General features: G+C 44.2%; 1 protein-coding gene across 7 annotated transcripts in view; it reads right to left on the bottom strand.

Moving 5' to 3' along the window:
* The window catches only part of USP15 (ubiquitin specific peptidase 15), a 743,655-nt gene that overhangs the window by 684,721 nt on the left and 33,824 nt on the right, over window positions 1-25,110 (bottom strand). For all 7 annotated transcript variants that reach the window (XM_085653348.1, XM_085653347.1, XM_085653352.1 and 4 more), the window contains exon 2: window positions 220-347. In XM_085653348.1, coding sequence (XP_085509474.1) covers window positions 220-347 — 128 coding nt within the window. The remainder of the gene's footprint in view (window positions 1-219; window positions 348-25,110) is intronic.

Below are 25,110 nucleotides of genomic sequence, written 5' to 3'. Positions count from 1 at the left end.
TAGCGTTGTTCTTAGTACACATAAATGAAGCATTGTGCAGTCAGTGAGAAATTCTTAAACATCTACTGCATTGCAATGGTGAGCAGGGCATGACAATAAAAATAACATTAATAATCACTGTATTATGCAAAATAATATAGTACCAGACAGCTATGCGTCTCATGTTTTCCTCTGGGTAAATTATACATGCCTCAAAGTAAAATAAATAAAATGAATGACCTTTGAGTAGCCCGAAGTTATCAATGGGACCAGGGTATACATTTTGGTCTCCCATCTGGTATTTGTCCCAGCTGTCAAACCCAACATACTTTTTCCACTGTTTGAACCAGCGACTATCAACCAAATACCTAAGGAAGGAGAAAAAGAGAAAATAAGATTCGAGTGAAAAATGTGACGGAAATAAAAAAAAACGGCAGGTAACAATTTTTCAAGCACAGATAATAGCTACTTCAAATTGACATCTGAAGTTATTTGCTTAAAAACAATGCATGATAAAACACGAGATGTGGGTGGGTAAAACTGTAAAATAGATATGTATATATTTACATAACCTGCTTTAGAACTGGAGTGTGGGAATGTATTACTCTAAATAAGTCATCAAGAGACAGCACAGTAGTCTCATCCCAGTTCATGATAATTCAGATATTTGGTTATGAAAATGAAAATGAAAAAACCAATGAATTATTCTAGAATTCGGCAACTTAAAAATACGTACATTTTCAGAGAAGCGCATGGCTATGATAGATGTTTTATTTGATATTTTCTGTCTCACGTAAATAAAATAACGGATGATATGTGGATTGTAATATGCTGTATATTGCTATATCCGAGCGCGGGGAGGGATTATGACTCATGACAAACACATCTTGGATGGGTACTGAGGTCACTTCCCTTGCCTTAACAAGGAGTATAAATAGCAAATGACTTTCGGCATATATCCATATAAGCTATGATGTCTTTTCTTGAACACAAATTAAAAACTCTGGGTCTTGTTACGGTGCTGGTCGGACGCTCATCCAACCGGCATCGTGTTGGACTGTAAACCGACCAACCAGTAGTTGGCAATTCTATCCGACAATTGAGCATGCGACAGTCCATGAGGTGGCCGAAAACATCAATTTCTCTATTGCGGCTTATGCTGTAGTAGGTAAAAGGGGCGCAGCACAGGACGCATTGGTAAAATGGATGTTTTCAAACATTCATGCACCGTAAGTCAGGCACCATGTGGTGCCTGACACGCGAAGGATGGATGTTTGTGGGGGCGCCACAGGTGCCCCCCAGGCCTCATAGCGGAGGTCGCGGAGGCCCTACTAGGGGTCCCCAAAGTCAGTTTCCGACAGCCTTTCAATCGCAGTCAGATCACTATTGAAAGGGATATTGCAACCCATATGGCAGTGCCTGAGCAGGCACCGCCCTTACTGTAGGGAATTACATTTTGTCCAATGGTAGGGCAGGCTCCTTGAGCCTGTTGGAACAGTCAGTTGGTCCCTCCGCCCTGCCTCCAGACCGCCGCGCATCTTAATGCGACAGACGGACTGCCGCTGCAGAGGTCGGTCAAATAGAAACTGGCAGCCTGTCGATTGCGACCTGACCGACATCATAAGGAGGCCCAAAGATATTTAACTAGAAGTCAATGCACTGAGACTAAATATCATTAAGTAGGACTTGTGACTATGGGCCTTGTTACCATATAATTTTAAGTCAGCAAACGATGATTGGTTTCTTCTCTTCTATAGATTGCATTATGGGAACATTATGAAATTTGATCATCGCACTGCAATAAAATGTGTAAGTATACATATAATAGTCCACCTTATCTAAATGACTTTTCATAAAAACACACAAAAAAGCTGAGCGCAGGGATCAGCGAGTGGCGGTAAAGCCACTAACATTATTATACTATCCATTACCCATGTGGAAAAGGGCAAAGAATGCGTAGCATGTAACCCGCTCTCTATGGACTGCACAATTTTGTGGGTCACAGAGGAGCGTGCTGCATTCTAGTTTTTGGTGCTTCTTTTGTTTTCCTATCACTTTTTGCAAACAATTGGAGGAAAACTTGCAGTCGGTTACCATACACAGTGTGGTGCTATTGTGAACAACTGTGCAGTCCAGTGTTTGCAATCTTTTTTAAAAGAATAAATACCTTGACATGAGTGCTGGAAGCTAAGCCTGCCTTGTACATTAAAAACGCTGAAGGCATGTTCACCAAATCTGACAAGCATTGACAAAGCCAGATGGTCTAACCTATTAGTCTTACTAGCTCTGGCAAAGATTTTTACTCATGCTGTACAGCAGCGCTCCTGCTGTGCAGAAAGATTTAAAATAATGTAAAATAACAAAAACTGCAATGATGCGGCCATCTCGTAATTTTGTCTGTGTGTGCCAACACACAAGCACGCACTTACAAAACAAGGCATGCATTTTTTTTATTTTATTTACCAATTGGAGATGGATTAATAAATTAAAATGTGCACAAAATGTGCCTGTTTTGATATAATGTTCATGTGCTTTTTACAAACAAGCATTTACAATGCAATAGGTCTCGCAATGACATTGTTTTGAGCTATTGGCATTGAAAATTGTATTGCTGTTTTTTTTTCCCTTCGTGAGGCATTAATCAAGTAATGGCATTGTAAATGACAATGTCTTTTGCCCCCTGATGACAATGTTCAATTGTACATCCAATCAGACTACCTACCACTGACTTCAGTCTGGAGACCACTACATTTATCTAGCTAGCAACAGACACACAGCTCCACACCATATGACTTACGTTTGAGTATTCAGAGGTAGTCACATGTGTCCATGTATACATATATGAATAGTATTATTAACATTTAACACTATCCAATTGTTGAGCCTTCAACTAAGCTGCAGTTACGTCGCACGTGGCAGGCCCTTTGATGCCTTTTTGAGCGCGCGCATCCAAGCTTGATAATATTGAAAATAATAATGACCGCAAATGTAGCTCACAAAACAAAATGAAAGGGCGCTTGGCGAGCGGTTTTACTCACACTTCTCCATGTCCCTTCTTGGCGGCTTAAAGTGATAACTTTCACTCCTATTAACCAATATATCTACCTTTTTCGAGCACCACAGTACCTCATCTCTGGCTTTACCAATTCCCCCAGGCATACGCATTTGTTTAAAATTGCCAGACACTTTGACAAGTGTTTTAAGGTTCAAAGACGAAAAAGACAATATGAGAAAAGTGGAGTTGCAGGGGAGAGAACCCCTGCGAGGACTGAAGGAACATTTTTGTGAAAGAGCCAATTAAGTACAAAAGCTCTTATGAGTGGAGGCCTACTCCTGAGTGGAAAATTACCCACCCATCCCCTCTGAGGCGCAGGCTATCCAAGCATGAATGTTGTCGCCTTTCATAACTGGATAAAATGTATGTCATCGGACTGACAAATTATAGCACCGAATATTTGGGCAGAAACCACCGTTCTCTAGGACGAGCATATTTACTAATGGATTGACAGTGTACACTGGTCGCAAAAATTCTGGCTCGGTGAAGGAAGCCTAAATTGTTCCAAGCAGCCTTATGAGATTTAAATTGCCCGCCATTTGACCCTCCCTTTGTTATTGTTCAATTTCAGTGCCTGTTTAACCATTTGCTTTCACTTTTATTTTCCTAGTTAATTTCCTGTGATTTCTTGTTTAAGTAATTAAAGGCTCGCGCACTTTTTTCTCTCTGTAGAATGCGGTTTTAGGTACTTACCTCCAGCACCCTTACGTGCAACTTAATCAGGAGGTGTTTTTTAGGTCTCGCCTGACCCAGTGTATGTCGAGACTTATTGAGACTTATTGAGAGGGCTCCAAAAAGTGCTACCAGGCCAGCCTAGAGGTACAGTGCATGTGCGCGGCCGCGCGCGCCGCGCTTTACCTCGATTACTTTCACAGCCGCACGGCCGCTTTGATGTTTGATCGCGATCACTTTCACTTTCGCGGCCGCTTTGCATAGCCAATAGGTGTCGTTTTTGGGACCTTATAAGTATTTAGTTATGCAACTGTTGCATGGCTAAACACTTATAAGTTCCCAAAGGCGAGACCTATTGGCTATGCCAATGCTTGTTTTGTTTACAACGTGTGCTCGCACTGTTAAGGGTATTTTTTTGTTTACCAAATGGACTCTCTAGTGCCTCGTGATACTCCAGGAACAGAATGGCAGTGCCTCAGGCACCAGGGGAGTGGTTAATTGGTAAGCGTTTTCTGGCGCAGCTGCAATTTTGACAGTCTTTAGTGGACGGGCATGCTGCTAGCATTGTTGCTCAGTTCAAGTTTTTTTTAATCGCCCGCCTCCTTCCATACCACTGTGTGCAGCAGTTAATAGTACTGCTGCCTCTGTAGCTAAAATGCAGTTTGCCAAAGATAAAACAATGTATTTAAGTCGGAGATGCCGGGCTTCATCATCTTCTGTGGATTTCCCACAGCTCGCTGTGTCTTTTCGCACTTTTACATTGATAGCAGGGAGGGGTCGGACAAAGACTCTGAAATGGAGCCCGCATCTCAATCCGATAAACAAAACGCACAGAGGAAAACCTGCAAAAAAACCAAGCATTGGCATAGCCAATAGGTCTCGCTTTTGGGACCTTATAAGTGTTTAACTATGCAACAGCTGCATAACTAAATACTTATAAGGTCCCAAAAGCGAGACCTATTGGCTATGCCAATGCTTGTTTTTTGGTAGGCACGAAGAGCCACCCTCCCCCGTGTAATGCCAGCTGCTGCAACAGGGGGAGGGACGGACTCTGAGGAGAGAGAGCAGAGGAGGAAAGAGCAACAGAGAACCAGTCTGCCAAGTAAGTGCGAACGTCAAAGTGAAAGTAATCATTTTGCAGGCGCTTTGATGTTCGCAGTGGCCGCGCAGCTCACTGAGAACATCAAAGCGCCCGCGAAATGTACACGCAGGCTGCCAAATGGTGCGCGCGCCCGGCGCACATGCACTGTAGTTGAGGGCCTGAAAAGCACTTGTTTGCACTTCCAAATCCCCGTTTTCTATAGCTCTCGCCAGAGCAGCGCTAAAGCGCTGGCTCAGGCGAGACCTAAAAAGATCCTCACAGCAGGGGGCGGGCTCGTGGGGTATTTCACCTTGAACTCTACACCTTAACACAAATGAAAGAACATCCTCACGTGTGTGATATCCTTGGGCTCTCCAACTGGACACAACAACGCGGAGCACTTGCAGGGTACACCGAACATGCAAAACAGCCTTCCAGCGGGTGCCGTGTGACACAAGAGAGCCCGTACACGTACTGCAAGAACACACACAACTGGAGGATGGTAACATGGATTGAAAGGAAAGCCTCAGCATGGCTCGCCAACTAAACATACAAGAACACACCAGCACGTAATCTGAAAACAGCACTTTAAATAGAAAGTGCACATGCCATACACGACTTCTCACTCGCGGCAGTGGTCACACGAGGAGTACAAAGCACTTTAAAACGGATAAATGAATATAAACACAATGTGGGGGCTCGGAGGGAAGCACTTTAATCTGAAGACTAAAGTAATACATACATGAAAACACAGAGGGGGTAATTCACCCCAAGATCAATGAATATCCTGTGAGACTCGGAGGCGCCTCCGCGTGCACACTTTCGTGCAAGGAAGCAAACACCACTCAGGACTAGCACAAATAAGCATTTTAAGGCAGAGAATAAGCCTACATAGGCAAGAATACACACTCAGCCGGAGAGCGACATGTGGACTGTAGAGGAAAACAGCACTTAAACATGGGGGTTGCACGAGTGCCCCGAAAGCAGCACTTTCACCTGAATAAGGCAAAGCATCTAAACGGACTAGGAAAACAAAATAACCGGACAATACGCCACGCTTAACCGCGCGCCCACCCCTCGCAGCCAGGGGGTTGCTGAAGGAAATGCCACTGAACACTGGTCACCATGTGCTGCATAAAACCCCACTGCAGGGAGTGCAAGGGTCTGAACAATGCCCATGTGCTGAACCAAAACTCCAACACAGAAGGTGCCTGACTCTGGACACTATTCGCCATGTGCTGCACAAAAACTCAAAATACAGCAGCAGTGGCGCGCTCCGTACCAGCTGCAGTCAGTAACCCATCCATGCCTTAAGCTGCAGCGAGCAATTCACGAAGCGTGCACCTCTCAGTGAATAAAATTCATGTTTTAGAACACTAACTGCAAAAATAGTAACTTCAGTCAATGGCGGGGTTTTCTTCAGGGAGAAGGTTTTGTGGATGGGAATGGAAAGCATTACCAGGCCCCTCAGTTAAGGAACGCATTATATTACATCCATATAAATCAGCGTCCACATATTAGCGTCCGCGTCCTTTGATCACGTGACAATGTTTCGCTTCCGTCCCAGCCAATACCAAAACCAGGCGTGAAGGCAGCATGGTTGCAGGAAGCCCGGAGCACTGGCTCGTGTGCTTCACAGCCATCGTGAAGACTTTTCTTATCTGCTTGTTAAATAAACAAGCAGATAAGAAAAGTCTTCACGACAGCCGTGAAGCAGGTTATCCAGTACGGACGGGCCGGACCAAAAAGCCAAAGGGAGGCAACGAAAAACCCTCCTTTCCAATGGGAAGCCAGCGTTTACCATAAACGCTGACGCTACCCAATGGAAATGAGGGGCGGGGCTTCAAGCCCTTTTCTGAAAATCCTCTCCTACAAAATCTCTCGCGGAGGCAGAGCAGCGCTTTGCACTGCAACGCACGCGAGACCTAAAAAATGGAAGTAGGTGGGTACAGGGCAACATAAGGCGGAATGGAGGGACCGAGAAAGAAGGGCAAATGAGAGACAACAACAGGGAAGCAAACAGACAATTTAGGGTGGTGATGCAGCACGATTTATAAAAATCATAATACACGACATATTTGCAAATTAAAAGACGAAACGCTGAAAGAACACTTTGCACACATTAGACATAGTGACATTTGAAAATGAGACAAGTGTAGTAGAAGCACTGTAAAAGAGTGCTTTAAAACGTGAAGATGAAGAAAACATACATACAAGACCATTATAACACATTTAAATTAGTTGCAATAATGAATTTCTAACGCATATATTGCTTATTAACATATATGGATGGAATTTTGATGCTAAGTAAAGTGGTCTATCGCTTCAAAAGCTTTCTGCTGAGAATACACCAGTTAGAAAAGTCATTGCAAAAACATGTAGAAGTGAAGTGCAAGATTACAACTTCACATAGTGATCTCAGGGCTTCTATAGTTTATGAAAATATAGGAAGACATTTTGAAAGGTGAATTTAGAAAAACATGCCCTTATATGAATGTTGAGAAAAATTCAGGTAGTATTTACCAACGTTTGCTAATTTCATGTAATAATGACCAGTGAAGAATTCAATATATTTCTTTTTTGAATTGATTTAATTTCACTAAATTCGATGTTTGTTTAAAGCTCATTTCATTTAAACATGTGATGCTAACTTAAAGTTCTTTTCAAAATGCTTTTTCTAACGCGGACCTTTCTCCTGACTTAATACAATGGTTCATTTTCTACTAGTGAAATATTGTTTATTTGTCCTGTACATGTGTACACCCCGACATTCTTGAATGTTTCTTTAACGTTCACAGTGAAATATTCCTGTGAGAATAGGATTGCAGCTGTTACTTTAGAATGCAACTTTGCGTTTCTTTTCCATCATTGTCAGGTCCATGAGGACTTGAGAACCTTTTGTTTCTCATGACTAGCATTGGAAAACTTCTTATTGCTGCAAGTGGCCTAGGTGACACCATGAGAGTATGGACAAGTGATAGTCTTTACATGGTGGTGTTATGCCAACTCAGAGGGACGTGCCTAAAAACGTTATAGAAGAAACCCCAAAGGAGGGGCAACGCCATTGATTTTTGCTTCTTGACGAACGCCATTCTGATTTTCCTACACAAGACTCGGATGCTATGTTGATCAATTTTTTAACTCTCTTTGCTTTTGGACTGTTTGGTTAATGCTACAGTTGGTAGCTGATGGACTTAACCTTCTTTGCAGAACCATTTCCATTTTTGGATTCCTTTATTTCTTTGTTTCTGCTGATAGACTCTCCCTTTAATGGACTTTAATTTTGAACCCTTTTCGCCATCTTTGTAGGACCTGAGCTGTTAGCCAACAACTATCCTTCTGCCTTAATGGTAGTAGGACTATGTAACTCTGTGGCGGATTCTGATTATAACCATCCCAAAAAAACACCTGCTTAAATATTTGCCACGGTTACACAAATCGTGATATTCTTAACTAAACTTCTGAAGAAATTACTTGTGACAATACATTTTTCAGGTGTTACTTCTATTCTTTTGCATTGCAGTTGCAGAGCTTTTCGGCTGCAGGATTCTAGCCCGACTTAACTTCTTTAGGCGGTTGGGTTTTCCTGTTGTATTCTTAATTTCTACAACATGGTCTTAAGAGTGGTGTATCTAAATTTGATCTTTAATATGTGAGCTGGCTGTCAATTAATGGTCCTCATAGGAAAGCTAACGTAGAGTTTGGTCACCCTAATTTCAACTCCTCTTATCGGCGGAGAAAGATTCATCAGAGGATCATTGACTCTGTGGTAAATGGAAATTCTTCAGATTGTCTAATCGTAAAGGGCCCAGTACGGCTAGAATAGAAAGGAGAGTAAGAATATATTAAATATTTTTAGCACAGATGGTGGGGATGGGAAAGCAAAGAAGGGAAGCGGACGGATGGGGACTCAAAGGGAAAATGGGGGGGCGTGGGGAAGCAAGAATGGAAACAGAAGGAGATGGGGCCAGGGGGAAGCAAGAACGAGAACTGAGGGAGAGACGGTGAGGCAAGAATCACACAGGCAAAAAATAAGAATACAACTCAGTCTTGAACGTGCTTAACCAAAAAAGAAAATACCACCTGAAAGGGGAGCAGTGGAAAAAATGAGTAATGAATGGGTCCATGCTCCATGGGAGAGGCAAACACCAGAAGAGGAAGGAAAGCCCACGGAAGCTGTCAAATAAGAAGCAAGTAAATGAGAGTGCCAAAGCCAACCAATGGCAAGCAATGGGCGGGCTCTGAACCTACTGTAAGCTAACAATATGTCTTGCAACAGACAGCCCATACGCTATTTTAAGAGAGACCCAAAAGGAAAAAATCTATATCTAATCAGGTGAAGAAAGAGTGGGGTTTTGGCCGAGCTTAAAAATTAATGAATGAATTAAATAAAATCTGCACCTACCCAGGAAAAGGGTGTCCAGGTGCTAACCTTCTTGGTTTAATGGAGGTAGCACCTCCTTGAAGCAGAGATTGTAAAGTTTTTTTTAAAAACATGCCACATCCTGGAATATCTATCACCAATCAGAGCATGCAACCAATAAACTGACTAATCAGAATGCTTACTGAGAAGGCTGGAATTGCTGGTTAACACCTGTTTCGCGAGTTGCGAACCTTATGATGTATAATTCTCAATCCACCAATCAAAGTCTGAGTACCATAACTTTGCCTGTTGCTTTGTGATTTTCGTTGTCACCATGGTGCTTCACCCTAGGGCTGTCACCCGACAAAGCTTTGCAAGTAAACTAAGCAAACACTCTTATTTCTTCATAACCTTTTTTAACTAAACCCATAGTGGTTTTAAAAATCCCAGCTGCTCCAAGTAAGCATGCATGCGGTATTTAATAGTGCAAAACTATATGAGAGTAGCCTGTAGAGCAGTGTTTCCCAAACTGTGGGTTGTGAGTAGATTTTTGGTGGGTCGCGAAAATTCAAGCACTAAATAAAAAAAAGCCTTTAAATTCTGTATTTATGTCGTCACATTTGGTGAGCTTCAAAGACAGTGGTCAAATGTCACTCTGATGATTGGTGTTTACAAACACCTCTTACTTTGCAGTCACCGAAAGAAAGTTAAAGGGAATTATTTGACAATCTTGTTGGGGTACAGGGGTTTGAAAACAAAAGCTGTAGGGTGTCAGTAAATAAAACGTAAATACCTGCAGATAAACTATGCACATTCAGCAGTTATGGAAAAATGAAGCACATTTTCTTTTAGAAGTCTGAATTGTGATTGAAACATAGATTTCAATAGGATCAAAACAAATCAATACATTTACTTGGTCATGCACAAATGGTGCATATTCCCAGAAAACCCTATGTTCACACATTATCATTTGTGTGCTATACAGCTTTATTAGGAAAACGGCACATCTGTGCAGATTTAGTGCCCATTTCAATGTAAAATGTGCTGTCAGTAAATGACAGTGCGCTACCACACGATGCTTTAGTTACATTAAAAAAAAAAAAGCCCACTTCACGTCCACTAAAACTAGGTGACGTGAAAGTTTGTCATTCTAAAAAGTGGGTTGTGGTTCTAAAAAGTTTGGAAACTACTGCTATGGAGGGTCCACCACCAAGACAGAGTCAACTTGTGATTTGAGGGGGTAGCTGGTTTTCTAAGAACAAAAGTGGACTGTCACTGCATTATAATAATGTTGAGATAGCATTCATTAAAATTCTAGAGGGCATTATCAGTGAGATAATTTCCCTGTATTATTATTCTGCATCTTTGCCAGTGGCCCAGGACGTGAAACTTGGATGGGGTATGATTGGCTGACGTCATTGTCCTCTAGAACATTCAGTGTAAAAGAAAGTCCTGCAGGAGACTATGCCAGAGGTATCTAATTTCGCATAGACAGACTAAAATGCTGCAATTCTGTATTGAAGAACTCCCAGGTTATGGTAATAAAAATGAGGAAAGCGCACCCAATTTAACATGGTTTATTGATTGTCCCCCAAATCAAGGAGTACCCACAAGTTGGCAATAGGCACATTTTAATAGAGAAACAGTCACTTTGTGTCCATTGGGATTCCTTGGCAGGATCCAGACTAATGCCAAGGACAGTAGGCGAAGTCTTTTGATTCAAAGGTGTCTTTGTCAATCAGAGAGAAATCCCTCAGATGTGTTCACCTATCATCGACAAGTAATACCCTTTTTGGCTTTTGTCAGTTTAATGCAGATGTGGTCTGGGATTGAGAAATTTCGAACTTTGAAAGAATATCGAATTTCAGAAATGTGAGTTTGTGGAAAGGAGAAGTCTGACTTTATGGGAGCAGGTCTTCCTACCATCCTCAGTATTCGTGTGTGTTCGAAAACTGGGAGCTGACAGGGCCAGGTTTGTCATTCTACTGCTTCGTAAGTCTGCCATTTTGCCGATGCAGAGCAGGTTGAACTCCCATAACACTTGCCACAATTCCTTGTCCTATCCTTCCGCAGTGTAGGATTGCTTCGGTCCTAGCGCTGGGAACCGAGTGGAAATCTTGACTGGGTGTTCTGTGGGGGGCTAGGGGAGGGGGTTGGCAGGATTTGCTAATCAATAAGGTGATGCCCAAATGCAAGGTTACTGGCAGGGCCCCTGAGCAGGGGCGGCTCCTCCGTTAAGGCGGAGGGCCATCGCCCCACTAACCAAATTGGCCCCAGATATGGAAAAATAAAACGATAAAGTTAATTTATAACCATTTTATTTTTCAAAACCCTGCCCCGAGTAGAGCATCAGGACGGGGGCGGAGCTTTCTGATTTCAGCTGCTGCCTGTCTAAGACAGCTGGGTTAGAGACAGCATAGGGCTCCAGTGCTCTCAGGAGCGGCAAGAGACGACGCTCCCTCCAATCCGGTCACTTCTTTCATGCTGCATGAAAGCAGCGTCAGGATTGATTACTGCAGTTTCCTGGTCCCACATTAGAGCCTGCTGCCTGGACCCGAGCAAAGAGGATGTCTCTCCAAGATTGAAGGTAAGTGTAATTTTTTTTAAATGTATTTATAACTTGTATATTTTCTTCCCTCCTGCCTCACCACCCTCCTAACATGCCAGATGCCACTGCTCCTCCCCCCCCCCCGCCCCCACCCCCCGATTTGGAAAGAAAAGGGAATTTAACGGAAAACTAAATCAAGACCTGCAAACGCTGCCAAAATCTGGACAAATCAAGCATTGGACATAGAAGGTACGACAAAAGAGTACGGAAAGCGTGTGTGCATGAAGGTGCATTTACTGTGTACAGCTGTGGTGTGTTCATTTGTATCAGGGAAAGGTGCAAGTGAAATACCTGTCACAGTGTGTGGTGCTTGTAAGCAGACAGACTACACACACAGTTTGCAAGCAGGGATAATAAATAGCCCTGCTTGTAAGCGCAGGCAGTCTAGCTATGCAGCTGTGAGCACATGCACTTTAGATATACTGCTTGTAAGCAGAAATCGTCTACATGTGCTGAATGTAATCAGACAGACAACACGTGTAGTTGGTAAACAAGAATTGAAGTGTTATTTGTAAGCATTTCTGTTCTCTTTGTGAGTCAGTAAAAACTGCATAAGCTAGTAGTGTCGTTGCAAAGCATAGGAAAGGTGCAGGAGAAAAGTGAAGAAATGTGAGGTTGATGTTATTTAATATTGAAGTATGTGGTGGGAGAAGGGTGAAAATACATAGAATATGAGAAAGAAATGCACTTTCATAGAGTGCTTTCACAAAACTTTTACCAAAAAGCAGTCCCATGTGGAAGACTAAAAGGAGCCAGTCAGAGAGATAGTAAACAGGCTATTCTCCCCAGGTGGGTCAAGCAGTAGATGAATGGGCTAAATCAAATAAAATCAAAGAGAAAGCAAGCAAAAACAGTGACAAAGAAACAATGGAAAGCAACGCTGTCTGAGAGACTTAGCCCTAAAAGAGGCACCGAATGATGGAAGGCCTCCATGTCATAAATAAGCTGCCAGTGCCAACCATTTGTTAAGTCTGCAGAAAACATGCTACTGGGAGTCCTATTTTATTAACAAGAAAAAAATAAGAATCCTTTATAACTTTTGGAATGATCTGCACTTTCTAAAGATAGCCTCCCAAAATTTGGAGAAGACCGGTAAAAGAAGAATATTTTTAAGGATGGAAATAATCTACATGAATCCTAACTACAGAGGCCTCTGTGATACACTCAGCATAGGAAGCTCGCTCTTGATATGATATATCAAAATAAGATCTATTATGCCAAGAGTCCAGGGATTCCCTTGCAAGCCGACAGGCTCTAGCAATTAACAAGTGCTCTTCTAGGGGGCAGTTTGGTCGAGCAGCCATAGGCTTATCAGAGGGGGCGTAAGACATTCATAAATACACACAATAGTCAGTACATCATACACGCAACTCAATAAGGAGATTCATACCAATTAAAACAAGCATTTGCAATGCAATAGGTCTCGCATTACTGAAAGCTTGAGGTATTGGTGTTGCATTATAATGTGCAACGCCAATAGCTAAAACTTTTATTAATGCGAGACCTATTGCATTGCAAATGCTTGTTTTCATATTGCATAGTGTATATTTATTTGGGTAATTTACCTTCTTTTTAAAATAGGGGGACGTGTGGCATCTTACTCCCTTGATTGCCATCAAGAATATACTAGAACATTATCTTAGCGTCATCAGATTCTAAAATAAGCTGCTCCCGGTCTATTGGACGCTGTGGTGACAGTTAGAGCTAGTTGTGGCTGAGGTGTACACAATAAAAGCTTCCACTCCACCTTATACCAGCCTCTATCTTCTGTTGGATGCACCTTGCTGACTTTACACTGACGCAAAGACACATTCACACTAAAATATAGCACTAAACAACAGACCTGGATTTTGCATAAAATTTCCGAAATTGAGTGTACTTACTCCAAAAGATCGTACGTAAACTTCAACATACCCCTAATCAATAGTTAACGTAGTTCTTGGGCGATGCTGCTTGCAGGCATGGCCTATGATGTATCAGGTGAATGTATAATGTTTCTTCTTTTTTTAAATTTTTAATTTTTTCCTGTTAAATGCTTTACAAAATCTCAATAAACAGATATTAAAAAAGATAACCTAGTTAGTGTACAAGAAGAAAATGCCATATATAGACATACCACCCACGTATCCATTAATGAGTAGATAGAAGCAACAAAGCTCCTCGAAATGGTCTGGAAAACTACACTGTGTAGAAGTATTAAAAAGACCACTGAGTGTTGAAAACTATTATTGTTCAGGACAGATTTGGCAAATGCGCCGTCTGCCCCCTTGTTTAATCATACTGATATCTGGCCCATGTCGCCGTCCAAACAGCTTCCTCAAACATTGGGGAGTGGTGGGGGATGGGGTCAGCATTTGGAAGAAGGCAGTGTACTATTCACGTAGTCCCTGGGCAGCTCTACTCCTCCATCAGCGGTGAATGCTCCAGAGGCAACATTCAGGTTAGCAGGCAGACGTGAGGAGCAACTAATACTTTAAGACTGCCCACACGTGACTCAAGTATAATCCCGTAATAGTGGATAGCTGTGAAAACGGAGCAGATCTTGCTCATTTTCATTATTTCCTGTCTGTGTTGCAGCGTGTAAACAAACTAGGCGAGACCTAAAAAAACAGGACTGCGAGTGGTGCCCGCGCGCGCCACAGCGAGCATGTGTTTTCAATTATCGCGCCCGTGTCTGGGCACGATAATTGAAACCACATGGCCTTTGGTGCGCGTAATTGACACCAATAGGCCATGGGCTGAGCAATGCGTCCGCCTTTGGCCTATTGTATGCTGTCTTTGGGAAATACACGCACTCAAAGGCCAATCGGAAAAGCACACGCACAAGCGTGTGTGATTCCAGGCTCTGTTTTAACCCCTTGCATGCCCTTGACGGAACCACTCCGTCATGAGCCACGGGCGCCGTGTGCTCATGACGGAGTGGTTCCGTCATGCTGTGGCCGTTGGCGGACGCTCCGCCTGCCTGTGCGGGCGATTAGCGCAAGTGGGTGGAGTCATGACGGAACCACGCCGTCATGAGCACAGCTCGCCCGTGACTCATGACGGCGTGGTTCCGTCATGAGCATAGCGGCGCCGCAAACCCCCCAAACCCCCCCAGCGCTGCAGCGAAGGGGTTAAACCCCCTACAAAAGGGCTCTTGCCTGCGCGAGCAGTGCTGCGCACTGCAACACTAGTGCGCAAGCCCTAAAAACAACAAAAAAATTGATAGCTTATAATTTTAAAAGAACAGAAATCGGCATATATACTAATATCAGGTATAGAAACACCTTAGAAGCAGTTCATTGGAAAATGTGATTCTTACTGTAGCTAAGACGTACTCTTGGCTTTCAGTTACTATAAGCTCAAAACATACTTTAAACTCACAGGGATGACAAAGGCATTTTCAATAAAATAGGTCTCGCATTTGCGAGCGTTTAAGCTATTGGCATTGTAAATGACAATGCCTTTCATTTATGTGTTTTTTAAAGCAACACATATATAAAAGGCATTTTGTCATTTTTAATGCCAATAGCTCAAACTCTCGCAAATGCAAGACCTATTGCAATGAAAATGCTTGTTTGTCATCCCTGTGAGTTTAAACTATGTTTTAAACGGTTAGTAACTGAAAGCCAAGAGTACCTCTTAGCTACAGTAAGAATCATATTTTCCACTGATGTGCCTGTATGGTGGCCGCGACCCTTTCTTTAGACGCTGCTCCCCGTATTCAGGTTACAGCGAGCATCTTCTAAAGAAAGTGAAAGCGTGTATGGTGCGATTTCACACAAAGCGAAAAAAAAATCAATTTAAAGGTTGTGTAGCGCAGCCGCTAAAGTGAAAGCGGCCCGCCCAGTTAATTTTATAATTGAATAAGCGCAGTCGCTAAAGTTAAAGCGGCCCGCACTGTAAAATAAATAATTAACTAAGTGTGGCTGCTATAGTTAAAGCGGACCGTGCTATAATTTAAATACGAGTAATATAAAAGCAGGTGGCCTGCTGCTATGTCGTGGGTGGAATAGGGGAAGATCATTGAAGAAAATAGTGCTCACCGACTTATAAAGCAGACCGTGTAACAACTGAAGTAAAAAGTTCAGTTGTTAGGGGAGGATACAAATGCAGACAAGGCGGTACCAAGGAAGTACTACTAAGCCTATTCACAAATGAAAAGCAATGATTTTGCAAGGACAGTAATAGGAGCCAATTGAAAATATGGGCGGGAAATGGGTGGAGCTTTTATGGCATACCTTAATACAGCATTCCTCGCAGAGCAGCGCATGCACTGCCCAGGCGCGACCTAATAAACAACAAATCGCTGAAAAATCTAATAGATCTTCCCTATGCAAGCTATTGGCTTTGTCAATGTTTTTAGCCATATTGCACCGCAGTGCAGCTTCTGTGCAATATGGCTTAATAATTGTTTCTTTTAAAGCAGTGGAATGAAGACTGCGCTGACCGAATCATATCGCTTTTTTTATTGATATTGGGAGGCATCTCAGACGGAGGGTGTAATGCCGCCTGCCACAAATATTTGAAAAACCCGATCCAAAGCAGCAACTGCTAGCAGTGTCATAGTAATTGTTTTTTAATAAAAAACCTTCCGCAATGCTGTACACCAGCTGTGCATAAAGGCTAAAAACATTGGCAAAGCCAACAGATCACACAGATGAAATATACTTGTTTTGCCAATTCTTGTTTTTTGCTGGTGGGACAGGAGGGCATGAGAGTTGGAGGAAGCAAGCAACAACATGGGATGGGCTGGAAGCGGGTAAGCAACAACGTAGGACTGGTGGGAGGGGCAAAGTAACAAATGGGGATAGAGCAGGAGGGTGGTAAGTAACAAAATTGGGCGGTTGGGAGCTAGCAAGCAACAAAGTATGACGAGGTGGAAGAGGTTAAGCGACAACGGAGTGATGAGGAAAGAGAGGGCAAGCAACAACGTGGGATTGGGCAGGAGGGGGGGCAAGCAATAATGCAGGATAGAGTTGGTGGCAAATAACATAGGATGGAGCAGGAGGAGGTAAGCAACAATGCAGAGTGGGGGGGCAAGCAACCGGATGGAGTGGGGTGGGAGGGACAAACAATGTGATGGAGTGTAACTGGGTCAAGCAAAGAAACAGAGTGCAACAGGAGGGGACAAAAATAAAAACACAAGGGTGGAAGGGTAGGAGGAGCAAGCAACAACACAGAGAAGGACGGGCAGAGGCAAGCAACAACACAGATTGGGGAAGTGGGGAAGAAATAACACTGAGCGGCACTGGAGGGGGCAAGCAAAAACATGGAGAAAGAAAGCAACAACACAGGGTGATAGAGTGGGAGGGGAGTAGAAACATCCAACATACACATGCAGTCCTATAGAGTGGTTCAACTAAAACAAAAAAGTAGCTCTGAAAGCGTGAACAGTGGAAGAACCCAAGTACATTGGCCATACTCCAGGGGAGGAACAGATGCATGAAGGGGAAATGAAGCCAGCTTGCAATGAACAAAGAGCATCAAGGAAATGAGTTTCAATGCAGCCAACCAGTGGGAAAATATGGGTGGGGGGGTGAGGCTTTAAGCCCACTGTAAGCTAACAAGCTGTTTCGCAAGCAACAGCCATGCACTATCTCAGGCAAGACCTAAAAATGATAAGGAGTGAACGGAAAAATCGCATTGTAGCGTGCTACATGCCAAAAAGCGCTTCAACACCCCATCAGGGGTAACAAGCGCTATATAAATGTAAACCTTTAACCCTCTTCTATTCCTCCGCTATTCTTCTGAATCTAAATAACTGACTAACATTTCCACCACTCAAATTACTTTCATATTTCAATATACTAACTAATTCAACACTAATCCTTTATGGGTTCTGGAGTAGCATGCTACTCGCCGAAAAAGCGCTTTGAGGCCTCGTCAGGAGTAGTAAGCGCTATATTAAATGCAATTACAATACAATAGTTTGTTCCACCAACCTTGGAAATGGAGTTCACTTCTTATGAGATGGATGAGCACATGTGATCAGGATAAAATACTGACAATCGTGGCGAAAGATCCCGCTCTATGCTGTATTGGATTATTGGACAGAAGCAAAACAAAAGGGAGATCAACAGGCCAATGGATGGAAAGGGAAGACCGAAAACCCCTCTATCTAGATGTACATATATTTTTTTTATTACATGATACTATATAGATGCCTAAAGGCCAGACCCAAAACAATTAAATTTAGAACACAATTCCCGCTGACGGCAACCTACCAAATAAAAGCAGCTCATCTTTTTTAATTGCTAAAATGTAAATACTATGTCAATGTTTTCAAGCAAAGTAACAATATGATGCCTTATTGTAAGAGTGAAACAGAAACGTGTCTTATCTGGTATTGGTTTCTTTCTAATGGTGCTCAAGTAGGGAGGATGTTGCTTCAGGGCGCTTTTTTTTTTGAGTAGCCGACATCAAACAGTTTGAATTTGAATAATAATTGATAAACATTGAGAATACACAGCTAGCTCGTTAAAGCAGTCAAGTCAGGTACATCCCGTAATGGGAGGTTGCAGCGATATAGGTACTTGTAAACTAAAATAAAAGGAAAATCTGAGGTTTGCATATAACTCAAAAAATCTATTGTTTATAATGGTCCTAGTCTAGGCTGTCACGTATGTCGGCTAGGTATAAAACCTGCTGATATGCTTAGGGTGGGAGGGGGATGTGTTATAGTGCGCCCTTCGCCTAGAGCACCAAAAAATATCGGGCAGCTCTGCTCCCGATGTAGCAGTTGTGTGTACGAATTAGCGAACAAACGTACTACTTCTGTTGGACAGTAATGTGGCGAATTTGAAACGGAGGTGCGGGCGTGCGCGAAAAAAAGGCAGCAACCGGCACCAACTGAAATTGCCTTTATATAGCGCTGACCACTCCATGGCCAGGCGTTATATAGTTGGGGAACCTACAGCTAGTCAGCACAAGCATTGGAAATGCAATCGGTCTTGCATTTGTTTGAGTTGGAGCTATTGGCATTGTAAATGGCAATGTATTTGCCTATGTGTTATGAAGTGTATGTATGTGGTGTGTAGTGGGGTTATGTGGGCTGGATTGGATTAGTTAGTTGTGTAACTGTGTGGCATGGAAGTGTATGGTGAGAAGTGGATTTGTGTCGTGGAATTATGTGGCTTGGTGTGCTCTGCTATTATGTGAATAGTAATTATGTATTTTTGAGTGTACTTGAATTATGTGTAGTGAGACTGTTATTGAGTTTAATTATGTGGAATGGTATTTTGTGTTGTGGAGTGGTATGTATTAGAGTTTATGTGGTGTGTTGTTGAATTTTAGGGCACTATGTTGAATTGTGTGGTGCTTTGTGCAATTGTGTTGTTGAGTTGTATTATGTGGTTTGATGTTGAATTATGTGGTGTGGATTGGAAATGTTTGGAGTTAAATTGTGTGACGTGGAACTGTCTGGATAACTTTGCCTTTTTGGTGATGAAAACAAACAAATAGGTAGGAGCTAAGCTCTAGATCTGTGTGCTAAAAAAGAGAGAGCTATTGCTATTGTAAATGTAAATGTCTCTTACCTATGCCAAGTCAAGTCAAGTGTGGAGTGGAATTTTGTGCCATGGTGTACAGTTATATTATTTGGATAGTAAGAATGTGGTATTGAGTGTATTAGAAGTATGTGGAATGGGATTGTGTGTTATGGAGTATAATTATGTGGAATGGTATTTTGTGGTGTGGAGCATTATGTAGTAGAGTGTTATGTTGTGTGCTGCTTAGGTTTGTGGTATGAGCCAGATTCACATTTCAAAGGCGTGGGCTTCTTTGAAGCTCCCCTGCCTTGGAATGCTAATCAGCAGGTTATACTGAGTGAGGGGGTGGGAACACCCCATTCCTGGGCAGGCTGTGTTTCCGACCTCCTGAGAGCAGAGGCCTCACCCTGGGAGGTGAGAAATCTGTCTTAGGTGGCAGGCTGGCAGAGACCAGTCAGCCAACACACCGGAGGCTGGAAGGTTTTCACGGGTGTGCATGTATTCACAAATCCACAACTGGAATTAGGGTGGGTTTGTGAATACGAGATGTTTGATACCAAATACCCCTATTTTCAGTGAAGCCATCATGTAGCTGAGGAACTCGTTTTCCCCAGTGTCCAGCACATGGGATAAAATGTCTTCCCTGATTACTCGTGCTGCCAAAACTAAAACCGGCCAGCACAGGAGCATATCTACTCCTGCAGATATGTCCTCACATGTAATATAAAGTACCCTGCTTTAAGACTCTGTCATGTCGTGTTTTTACTTTTGTCTGCACCAAAATACGCAGCCTGCAATGGCTGTCCTGCATGAGCAATTCTTGCTGAAGCCCTTGGGGACCCTTTTTAGTAGCTCAGGCCCTAGGTACCATGGGTACCATTTACTATGGACTTACAGAGAGTGCTAAAGGTATTGCCAATGGGGAACACAAATGTAAAATTTTGTGGAAAGTGTTCTGGCGCTGCGGACCTGGTTAGCAGAAACACAGTGCCCTTCCAATCAAAATCACATCATGTACCAGGAAAACACGGGGATGTCAAAAAGGGGCAGTATCCAACACTCAGTACATGCAATAAACTATTTAAAGTTGCTTAAGGACAGCGACAGATACCCTGGCTGTGCAACTTCATCATGGCAAAGGGAGAAGAGGATTTACAAAAAACATCACCCTTGAATTCCCAAAGGACAGATTAAGACTCCTTCCCTCCTCCACTGTGTCCAAGGACGAAGAGGGGATACACTTCTCCCCCTTCAACATACCTAAATGCCAGGAGGAAAAGAAAATTTGTCATCCCTTGCCATGCCAAAGGCTTACCGCCATACCCGCTCGCCATGCCAAAGGGTGAGGGTGTGAAATGCTTCTGTGTCTTCCCTCACCTTATCCAAGGGTGAAGTGGAAAACAGGCAGTTCCTCAGCCCTTGACTACGTGAAAAAGCAGGGTGCTGGGAGGGTGAAAAAGGATAAAAGGTGTTGTGCCCTGCCCACTCCAAACACAAAAAGATACTTTAACTTTAGCCGTCAATGTAAGAAATTAGGTTATTGTTCCAGGGAGGTGGAAGCCCCACTCAGGCAACAACCATTATCCTGGTCAGCATGAACTATATAAGTCCCTAAATGAACCTGTGTTTAACCCTCTGGTAGCTAGACACAAAAGCAATGAGGTTTAACTTGGGAGACAATGTGCGACGTATTTATGCAGCACACAAACAGTAATAAAGTGAAAACAAAACACAAGAAAAATCCCAAACCAACTTAGAAAAATAAATAAATAAAATGGGATCAAAATGACAAAACCTCAATCAGTAGAACCGGAGATATCCAATTGCAAAATTTTAGGGTCTACCTTAGGAGTGACCAATATGTATTTAAAAGTTAGGCTTAGGCTTGGCAAAAGGCTTATTTTACTAGATCGAACAGGCAGCTTAAAACTGCACTACAGGCTGCAATGGCAGGCCCGAGACATGTTTTAAAGGGTTAGTCTAGTGGGTGCACCATGAGTGCTGCAGGCCCACCAGCAGTTCGGGTTGGACTGCTCCCACTGGAGCAGAGTCAGGACTGGTTTGGATAGGGCTGGTCCAAACTGAGGTGGCATGGTGTGTAAACTAACTATGGACTGGGCTACGGTCCCAAGTAATTACCAATGGCTGAGATCAATTTAAGCATTCCATCAATCACTTTTTTTATGCTTTTATTTTTATTTTATTTTTTATAAACTTTATTTTTCAGTTTACATGTTATAAAAACAGAAAACACACAAACTGGCAACAGATCATTGTGTACAGGCAAATCTACAATTGTTAACGGCACATAGGACTACAGGCAGCATCAGGGAGGGAACGGGACCATGGGGAAAGAAAAAATAAAATAAATAATGTGCAAACAGAGCACCGTGAGGAAGGAACCGGGCACAGCACTTTATCGCACTGCGGACTTTTCTGGGGCCGACCCTCTTTCTCTCCGTCGGGCTCAGACCCAATGGATAGATCCAACCCACTTCCCTCACTGTCCGTCGTATCCTGTGGGGAGGGCTCCCCTTCTGCTAATCCAGAAGCACACATGACCCGCCAAGCCATTAGGTCGTCCTGCAGCTTGTCATCCCGTCGAGTAAGTTGCATGTGGGCTTCCTCGGCTAGGGACCACTCACGGACATCTTGAAGCCAGATGGGCACCTCCGGGGCCTTCTGCCCCATCCACGTTATTGCCACCCTGCGCCTGTCTAGTACCAGCATTAATTGTAGGAGTTTATACAGGAGTTTCTTTTTCTTGGGTTTCCGACTAATGCAAGCAGACAATACAAGGGTTCAGGTGCCATCTGAAGGCCTGTAACTGCAACTATCCGATCAACCACCCCCACCCAAAACTGCCTAACCAATGGACATTCCCAAGCCAAATGTAAAAATTCTGCTTTCTCAGCGGCACATCTAGGGCATCTATCTCCCCTGTCCCCAGAGATACGTTTCAGGGATACCGGGGTTAGGTAGGTGCGGTGTAAAAAATTGAAGTGAGTCAGCTTAAACCTGGCGTTACAAGAAACTGTGTGTGTGAGGGAGCCAATGCGTGCCCGTTGTCTCTCCTCCAGCGGGGTGGCGAGATCTGTCTCCCAAGCAGCCCGAGACAGCGGAACCGGGGGGGTTGAATCCTGTTTCATGGCTTTGTACAGGAGAGAGATCAATTTACGACCCTTACCGCATGAAAGTAGGACATCCAGGGTGTGTGTCAGTGGTGGAATGTCCGGGTATTTGGGTTAGGTGACCTTCACCATCTCCTGGAGTCCCCGGAAGTGTATGAATTGTCCCCGTCCAAGGCCAAAGGTCTCCTCCGCCTGCTCGTAGGTAAGGAAGGTCTTGTTGGGATAAAGGTCAGCCAGAACTTAGCACCCGCCCTCCCTCCAAGATTGAAAGGACATATATTGCCCCATGTCGATGAAGGGGGCCAGTATCCAGATCGGAAGTTCCCTGTGAAAGGGTGCCCTCCGTAAGACCTTTTCAACGAACCGCTGCCATATACCGGCCGTGTGTCGCACAATATAGGGAAGGGACTTGTCCGACCCCCTACCCTGCATCAGTGCTTCCTGCAGTGTCAGGGTGTCCACCCTACCAGAGAGAAGGTGTGTATCCCAATTGTCTGTATCTGTAAGCCAACGTGCCGCATGTTGTAAATGGGCCGCGTAATAATATAGGTCGAAGCGTGGAGCTTCCAGGCCCCCCCCTCCTCGTAGCTGCGGATAATGGTGTGAAGAGCTACCCTACTGCACCGGCCCGCCCAGAGCAGGGACGTAAGTAACGTGTTTAGAGTTCTGAAAACTCGTGGCAGCAACGGACATAGTGAGTTCTGGAGTACATATAAAGTCCTAGGGAGCATTACCATCTTAGCGATGGCCAGCCGACCCATCAATGAAAGCGGTAGGGAATTCCAAAAGGACACCGACTGCTGTAAGGACGCGATTATGCGATCTACGTTCCGGGCTAGCGCCTGCGTGTCCGTCGGGCCACTTGTATCCCAAGGTAACGGAACCCTACCTGTTCCCAGCGCAACCCGAGATCTGGTAAGTCCCCCAGGGGCACGGAGTCCAGACCCGCCAGTGGAAAAATCAGTGACTTACCGCGGTTAAGTCGTAATCCAGAGACCTCCCCAAACCGGTCTAAGTGGTGTAGCAATACCGGAAGTGCGTCCCGAGGAGAAGCCAAATAAAACAAGAGCGTCGTCAGCATACAGGGAGATAACATTGCACGTGTCACCCACCCCGATTCCCCACTGTTCCATGTCGGTCCGAACCCGGACAGCGAAGGGCTCTATGGCTAGGGCAAAGAGTAACGGTGAGAGGGGACACCCCTGGCGTGTACCCCGTCCCAGTCGCCACTTTTCTGAACTCGCGCGCCCAAGCTTCACCCTAGCGCGGGGGGCCGTATACAAAATGCGAATCCAGCGACAAAAGTTGGGACCCAACTCCACAGCGCGGAGGACCTCCAAAAGGTAACCCCAATCCACCGCGTCGAACGCCTTGGCGAGGTCAACAGACACCAACACTATCTGCTCATCCCGACCCCGCACCACATGTAGAATGTGATTCAACCGCCGCAGATTGATAGCCGTGTTGCGTCCCGGTATGAAACCGCACTGATCCTCGTGGACCAAGTAAGCCATGTATGGCGCTAAGCGAGAGGCCAGGAGCTTGCACAAGATTTTAACGTCTGTGTTGATCATCGTGATCGGGCGGTACGAGGAAGGCTTTTGGGCATCCACTCCCGGCTTCAGGATCATGCATATTTCCCCCAGCGCCATGCTCGGTGGGAGAATTTCGCAATCAAATGCCTCGAGATAAACCTGCAACAGGAGTCGGGGAAGCGTACCCTCGAATGCTTGATAAAACTCTGGAGGGAACCCATCACTACCCGGGGACTTGGCTCTCGGTAGGTGCTGCAGGGCGGATCGTACCTCGGCCAGTGTTAGGGGTTCGTCAAGGTCCTCCTGTGCCCGCGTGGGGATAAACCGTAGGGTCAGATCCTGAAGGTAAGGGAGATAGGACGCCTCGGAAACGGCAGGGTCCGCGGTATACACCAGCTGGAGATGAGACTTAAGGTCCCGCAGCAGTCCCACCTCAGAGTGTACCAGACCCCCCCGTAGGCTCCCGCAAAGCCACAATCACATCTGGGGCTCTTTCCCGCCAGAGAATCCAGGCCAGAAGTCGACCTGATTTATCCCCTTCCCTATGGAGACGTTGCCTGTACTGTGTGAGGGTATATTTATCGAGCCTGTCCAAAATTTTGGTATGCTTTAGTATGTTATCCTAAGAGGGAAGGCTATGCCCAGATGAGGGTCTTGTGCACACTGGGCCAATGGAACGAAACTATACCTGGCTGATGAGCCACAACTAGGGCAAAATCGGTCCTGGGTTGCTTGTGTTCCAGTTCAGGGAGGACCTGGTCTAGTATTTAGTGTTTCCACTGGATCAGGGTCAAGACTGATTTTTACATAGCTGAGTCCGAACTGAGGTGGCATGGTGTGCAAAATAACAATGGACTGAGATGCAGCCTCGAGGAATTAACGGTTGCTGTGCTTCATTCAAACATTCCATCCACTAGTTTTTTTTATACTTTAGCAGGCCCACTAGCAGCATTTAACTTCGAGGCCCTGGATACATGTAGTACCATAAACTAGGAACTTCTAGGTAAATTAAAATGGCAAGCCAAATTTACCATGTTTTAGAGAGAGAACACAAGCATTTTAGCACTAGTCAGTGGTCAACAAAACATGAATGGATGCCGAAAGACTAGGCCACTAATAAAAACAAGCATTCAAAACGCAACAGGTCTCGTCTTTGTCCAAGTCAGAGCATTTTTTCTAGCAAATGGTGTTTCTTTTTAGAAGTGTTTTTATTATTG

The sequence above is a fragment of the Triturus cristatus genome, chromosome 4_1 (genome assembly GCF_964204655.1).
Source record: "Triturus cristatus chromosome 4_1, aTriCri1.1, whole genome shotgun sequence".
Lineage (NCBI taxonomy): Eukaryota > Metazoa > Chordata > Amphibia > Caudata > Salamandridae > Triturus > Triturus cristatus.
This window is presented reverse-complemented; position numbering and strand designations above follow the sequence as displayed.